The sequence below is a fragment of the Equus caballus genome, chromosome 28 (assembly GCF_041296265.1).
Source record: "Equus caballus isolate H_3958 breed thoroughbred chromosome 28, TB-T2T, whole genome shotgun sequence".
Taxonomy (NCBI): Eukaryota; Metazoa; Chordata; class Mammalia; order Perissodactyla; family Equidae; genus Equus; species Equus caballus.
The window spans coordinates 32,742,106-32,748,991 of record NC_091711.1 but is presented as its reverse complement, the minus strand read 5'-3'; the positions used below and the strand labels follow the sequence as shown (position 1 = coordinate 32,748,991).

The window sequence follows — 6,886 nt, the reverse complement described above, 5'->3', positions numbered from 1 at the left end:
TTTTGTGTGGAACTGTTTTCATTTCTCTTGCGTATACAACTAGGAGTGGAGTTTCTGGATCATATGGTAACTCTTTGTTTAACTTTTTGAGGAACCGCCAGACTGTTTTCCAAGGTGTCTGTGCCATTTTATAAGGCCCCCCAGCAACATATGAGGGTTCCACTTTCTCCACATCCTTGTCAACACTTGTGATTGTCTGTCTTTTTGATTATAGCCATCCTAGTGGGTGTGAAGTGACGACTCATTGTGGTTATCACATCTTCTTAAAATTAATGCACAAACAAGCAAACAAAACAATTAAGAAAGAATTTGTAAGGCAGATTTTGGCTAATTGAAAAGGCCATAATTAGCCCTAATAAGTGGATTTTACCTTCAAAGTTTGACTCCTCCTGTGGCAAACTGTTGTTTCTCAAAACACTAGATATATTCTGTTGACTTTATTTCTGTCTCATAAACATTTATCGAGCACATTTCCTGGGCCAGACACTGGGCTGGGTACTGGATACACATGCATGAGGCAAGTCCCTGCCCGCGGAGCTTACAGTATAACAGGGAAACAAGACAAGGCCACGTTACTATAGTGTTGGGTAGAATGTACTAAGTGCCACCTAAAGGTACACAGGAGGGACAGCTGAGGGTCAGGAGGGAGACCCTGGGCTCGTGGGTGGATTTGACATGGCCCCTCACCCACAGAAACTAAATAATCCCCCAGATGAACCAAAGAACATGAGGTATGGCTTCTGAGTGCTTCCTACTGTGAAATGTTGAAGGACCTGACATTCCCAAAAGGCACCTGGTGCTGAGGATTCACAGTTGACAGCCTGGTGAGGCCGTGGGTGATGGCTGACTGTAGCCTGCTGAGGCCGTGGGTGACGGCTGACTGCAGCCTGGTGAGGCCGTGGGTGACGGCTGACTGTAGCAGGTCCGGGCCCTCACAGGGCCCCCAGGGGGTCACTGCTCTCCAGCTGCTGGTCTTCAGAGTCCTGGAAAAGAGAGGTCTGTGAAACACGCAGAGGAGGCACAGGACCAGCTTGTCGAGCATTTCTTTTGGCCACTGGTCTGAGGCCTTGATGGGGTTCAGGACACGCTACCCCAAAATATGGCACCTTGGCGTACTAAGTATCTTAAGCTGAAGGAGTTTTTAAAAACAGCAGAAGCAGGAAGGTCTCTGTGACCTGTTCCCCTGCCCTTCTTCCCGGAAACAGGTCATAAAACTCCCATGTGAAAGGTGCTCTCCTGGGACCAGGAGGAGAGGAGGCACTCATCGTCAGGGGTGGGGAATTTGCGGCCAAGAAACCTGTACAGACAAACCTTGTTAACCCCCTCCCCTCCTGGTTACTGCTTCACCACTGACCACCCCCAGCCCACGCCTCTTTGTCTTGTCAATTCTTCACAGATGTATTGTTTCTTTGTCTAAAATGTATACAAGCTTCCTGCTTGGGTCACTTCTTCTGGTCTTGGTTCTCTTGTGAAGGCTCCCATGTGCATGTCAACATTCAATAAAATTTATATGCTTGTCTCTTGTGAATCCGTCTTTGTCAGCTTACTTTTCAGACCCAGCCAGGGACCCTAAGAGGGTTGAGGAAAACTTTTTCCTCCCCTACAGCCTAAATGATTCTTCCCCAAGTGCCCTGTGAACACACGTGCGGTGGGAGGGTCCCTTCACGCTGCTTTCTGACGGCTCGTGCTGGGAGGCAGGATGATACAGTGGTCACGGCCTCCCGTTCTGGGAGAGGCTCAGTTGTTTGAAGGTGTGTAGCCCTGGATGAATCATTTCAACTCTGCTGTAGTTTTCTCATCTACAAAGGGTCCTGACAGCATTTACCTCACAGGGAGCTGTGAGGATTCAATTAGATACTACATTAAGGAAGGTACAGGTACCCCACAAAAGGTGGCTGTTAATAGGATTACAAAAAACTCCTTTCGAGTTGAAAATTCATTCTGAACCACGGTGGCTCTTGAGCATTTGAGAGAGTCTAATCAGAGGCCGTACTCCAGAGGCAGCCACCCCAAGCCTTCCAGTCTGTAGCTCTGATCAGCACAGAAGCTTTGTTAATTAGCATACTGGATGTGTTCAAGATGTCTGGATTGGCTGTAGATACTGTATAGTCACCCCCACCCTTCAGTGTAAAAGCATGAGAACCTAGCACATCACTTTTTGGAATGGTACCCTCAGCTTAGGATTCCTGTTACTGGAACAGTTTTGCCCCCCGCTCTGATTAGAAGGTTTAGCTGACCCCTCCATCTAGGATGCTCTCTTGCCAGCCTCAGCAGAATCTTTCATGCATGGGGCTGAGAAGGTCTGGAGAGCATTGAACAGGCTGGATAACTTTTTTCTCCTCCTGTTTATTTTTATTTAGTTTTCTGGGTGAGGAAGACTGGTTGTGAGCTAACATCTGTGCCAGTCTTCCTCTATTTTGTATGTGGGATGCTGCCACAGTGTGGCTTGATGAGCGGTGTTTAGGTCCACGCCCAGAATCTGAACCTGTGAACCTTGGGCCACTGAAGTGAACACACGAACTTAACCACTACGCCACTGAGCCAGCCCTCCCCTTCTTTTTAATTGAGGTTGGGTTCAACATAACAATGCTTACAGAAATAAACTATTAGTTAATAAATGCATGCTAGCTGAACTTACGTGCAATTTGAACTGGAAACTTTCACATGGGTTTGATTGAAAAACAAAATAGGATTTATGATCTGGTTATTTTTCAATCTATTGCAAGTATATGAAATCTGCTACCACAGGTACTAAGAACCACAAGATATTTACGTTTGGTACCCTGCAGAAAAATAACATCTGTTACACTATACAGGCTTAAAAATGGTGCAATAGAATATTTCTAATGTTTCAGTGCCAACCTAACAAAAATTCTGTCACCATAATATAGTCTTGCGGGGGGAGGGGCAGTGTAAGTCCAGGCACAAAACAATTACAGCAGCTCTCCGGCTTTGGTTGCTACTGCACGAGGGTTCTAGACCCACACATGCCAAGGTTCAAGTAATTCCTGGACCTGAGTAATGCTGTCAGCTGTCTGCTGAGGTACAAAAGGACACTCAGCGTACTGGCTATTAACTTTTCCTATTTTTATATTAAAGGAAGAATTAAGTTTTATCCCTAGCTTCTCAGAACTGGTAATAAACTACTGGCAGGGTGTACCTTGCACATTCAGCATGAATAGGGTACCCTGTCTTGGGGTCCCCCTGAGTTGAAGTCCATGCAGGCCCCATCTAAGCTCAAGGATCACTAACTCTAGAACAATGGTCCTTTTCTGGAACACCATCGTGGAATATGCACCTCTAGATAGAAAAGACCTCATCAAAGGAACTTAGCTCCCAAGGCAAAAAGCAGCCCTGACAGCAGGCAGAAAAATCTCGATCTACAGTGTAAATATAAATTTAAAGCATTGCTAAAGGGAAAATACCTTTTTAAGGCCTCATGTCTTATTTTGCACTGTCTGCCTCATAAATGTTTGCGGCAGAATTCAGCCCAAGATTTCTTCTGCTTGTGACATGTCCACCCGGTCATGAGGTTAGGGGTGGGCGACCTCTAGTTCTCTCCTATCCCTAATTGTTGGAGCCTTCTGCCGTCTGCCCAAAAGAACCTAGGAATACAGAACAACCACATGGCTTCCTTCAGCTTGCAACACTGGCTTTTACCCTTGTTGCCCCCAGACACGTTCTAGAAGTGAGCTTTTCTTGGTGCGAAGCTTTCCACCGAGATTTGCTGAAAGACCTCATTCCCCTGCATCCGGGCTGGTAAAAATGCACACTCACTGAGAAGGGGTCGTAGGAAGGTTCTGGAGGTGCCGAGGTCATGCTGTCATACAAGGGGTTCGAGATATTCTCGGGCTGCTGCTTGCCAAGAGCTGTGACACTGATATCCTCTTCTGACTGCGGGGAAGGACAAGCACAGGGCTCAGCACCAGGATGTCCGCAAACAGGAGCTCTCATCCAAGATGGCAGGTAAAACAAGCCACGCTCCCACCTCCACCTGCAGGAGCCTTTTCTTTTAGCAAACAGTCCCTTACTGAGATCTGACACACATATAACAACAGGCACCAATCTTAAGTGACTTCTTAATATGTGACCACCATCCAAACCAGCATAGAGGGCATTTCTGTCCCCTCAGGAGGTGCTCTCGTGCTCGCCAATACCCAATCCCACACAGGGTGACCACTATTCTGACTTCTGTCACCCTGGAGTGGTTTTGCCTGTCCTTTAATCCAGCAAGTACGCTTGTGCTGAAAAGGATGTTTTTGAGATTGGCCCCTAGAGCCTATAAATATGCAGGTCATGTGCTCCAAGGGTGAATTGCTGCTCGGGGGCTCCGCCCAGTCTTTACCAGCGTGTCTGGAGGAGGCAGCAGGAGGAGAGGGCGGGCTGGGAGGGGTAGAAAGCACACAAGGGAGGGCACTCAGCCACTGTGCTGCTGCCGACCCTGGTCCCCAGGGTCACCCCACTGTCAGCCGCGCCCCCCTGACCTGGACGTGGGCTCAACAGTTCACGTGGGGGAAATGTGTTTTGCTGGCTGAAGCATGAGGCCTCTGGCTGTGCAGGTCCCTGACCCTGTCCCCACCCTCGCAGTCAGCCTGGAAGCTCATTCCACTCATGGTGGGTGCCTGTTTCGTGAATCCTCCGAGGTGCGCGTGCTTCCTGGACCCCTGGTGCATTCACCTCCAAGCCAAACCCTTGGCACGGAGGCTGGAGGGTCTGTGCTACTGGCAGCCCGTCGCCCTTCTCCCCAAACCCTGTCTCAGCCAGGAGGAGGGGCTGGGAGCTGCCACTGCTGCTCCTCTGAGGGGCAGAGACCCCATGCAGGAGACAGGAAGTGTGTGCCAAGTACTCAATTCCTGAAGCCTCCAGTCAGTGGAAGTAGCCCTGAGTCAGGGGCTGGATTTCAGAGCGGACCCCAGGACCACGTTCCCGTTTTTCTCTCTCTCACCTCAAAGCGCTGGAAGCCAATGCTCCTTCGGTTTAGTCGAAAGTAAGAATATGCAGCCAAAGCGATGGCTCCAATGGCCAGGACAACAGCAAAGAATATTCCTGCTCCCAAGCCAGTGTGGACTGCAGCCTGAACACGGAGAGGGGAGGGGTCGAGACTTAAAACTGGTGACTTCCCAAAAGAGGTGTGCTTTCCAGAGCCCACCCCATGCTTGCTGGCCTGGGGCACCTTGAGGCCAGTTGGGCTAAAACAATGATGAAATAGTTAACATGGATCTAGCCCTTACTACTGCCAAGGACTGTTCTAAGCCCCTTAGATGAAATAATTCATTGAAATGTATCATAGACCAGAGATAGGGACAATTATTATTATTTCCATTTTTTATGGAGGGACTGAGGCACAGAGAGATTAAGCACTTGCCCAATATCATACAGCCAGTGAGTGGTAGAGATGGGCTTTAAAGCCAGCCTGGCTTTGGAGCTTATGCACTTAACCACGATGCTGTGGAACTTCCCACAAGCCAGCTGTGGTCACTCCTCCCTCACACTTTAGAACAAAGTTAGAATACTAAGGACACCACCACTGCCAACAGCCAACCAACTACCTCTTCTATAGCATGTACTCTGTGCCAAGAACTGTCCTAATTATTTTATATTTATTGACTCATAGTCCTCCCAAGAACCCAGTGAGGGAGGTATTATGACCCCCATTTTGAAGATGTGAAAAGTAGGGCTCAGAGATGTTCTGGGACTTGTCCAAGAACACAGCTGAGGAGACGGAGGGGCCAAACCAGAGCTCAGGATTTTTCACTCCCCTCCAATGGTTTCTCCGTTGGCATCCTGCCCGTTTCATTCAACAAATGTTAATGGTGACAGGTGTTGTGTTACTAATGCACAGGAGTGGGGGTGGGATGAGCCAGGGCGGGTCATCCCCGAGGCCAGCTGCCATGCATCTGGGGAGGCCTCTCCAGTCTCCAGAAGAGGGAGGTGGACAGGACTTCCAGCAGCCGTTGTTGACCTCTTGGCGAGTGGCCCCCACCAGGAACCCTGGATACTCACCACTGGGGCGGGGGGTGCTTTTAAAGGTCTGGAGATGACATGAATGATCCCATTGGAGGCAAAGATGTCCCACTGCAGAATGGCTCTTCCATCGACAAACCTGGTCTCATTCTAGGGAAATGAGAAGAGGATTGACGGAAATCTGTGATCATCTGGCTCTCTCTCCAAGGGTGGGCAGCCCTTCCGAGGAGGGAAGTTGCTCAGTTTCCCCAAGGTCCCGGAGCCTGGGTTTCAGACCTATTTTCACTGATAGGCAGCATAGGACTTCTGCTCACTGCCAGGACACTCCAGAGCACATTAGTTGCCTTTGTGCCAATAACTTGATCTAAGAGCTGCAGAGAACCTAAGGGGTCATTCTGTCCAGCCTACTTGTCTAACAGACGAGGGTTCAGAAGGAAACGGTCTGTCTGAGATCACCCAGGTAGTACATGGCATACCCCATCCCTCCGGACTCCAGATCCGCTGCTCCGAACATTCCACCAGACTGTTAGAAAAGGGATTTCTAAGTGATCTAATCTCTTCCTAATCAAAGTGTGATCCACTGGCTTGTGATATGGGCGATCATCTGGGAGTTCATCGGAAATGCACAACCCGAGGCCCCACACCCCACCTGCCAAATTACAATCTGCATTTTAACAAACCTGTAGGTGATCTAAATGCCTGGTAAAGTTTGAGATGCACTGGTATAAACTACTAATATTCAATAAAAGAAATCATTTATCAGGTAAAAATAAAAAAGTAATACTCATTTGGCACTTGCTACACATCAGGCTCTATTCTTGCATATCACAAGCCTTGAATCACTGAATCTTCACAAGAGTTTATGATTTTGACATTATGGTTGTCACAGCGATCATGACCACCACCATCATCACCACCATCA

At 48.6% G+C, this 6,886-nt stretch overlaps 1 protein-coding gene across 3 annotated transcripts in view; it reads right to left on the bottom strand.

Annotated features, from left to right (window-relative positions):
• Nucleotides 1-422: 422 nt before the first annotated feature.
• Nucleotides 423-6,886, bottom strand: part of STAB2 (stabilin 2) — a 147,905-nt gene continuing 141,441 nt past the window's right edge. The window contains exons 66-70 of one of the 3 annotated variants that reach the window (XR_011433794.1): nucleotides 6,004-6,114; nucleotides 4,946-5,074; nucleotides 3,778-3,894; nucleotides 3,426-3,605; nucleotides 423-983 (exon numbers count right to left, since the gene is read on the bottom strand). Coding sequence is in view for 2 of the 3 variants with exons in the window: in XM_023631534.2 (XP_023487302.2) it covers nucleotides 933-983; nucleotides 3,778-3,894; nucleotides 4,946-5,074; nucleotides 6,004-6,114 (408 nt within the window). In the remaining variant the exon portion in view is untranslated. The remainder of the gene's footprint in view (nucleotides 984-3,425; nucleotides 3,606-3,777; nucleotides 3,895-4,945; nucleotides 5,075-6,003; nucleotides 6,115-6,886) is intronic. The other 2 variants (XM_070254566.1, XM_023631534.2) reach the window with 2 other exon arrangements.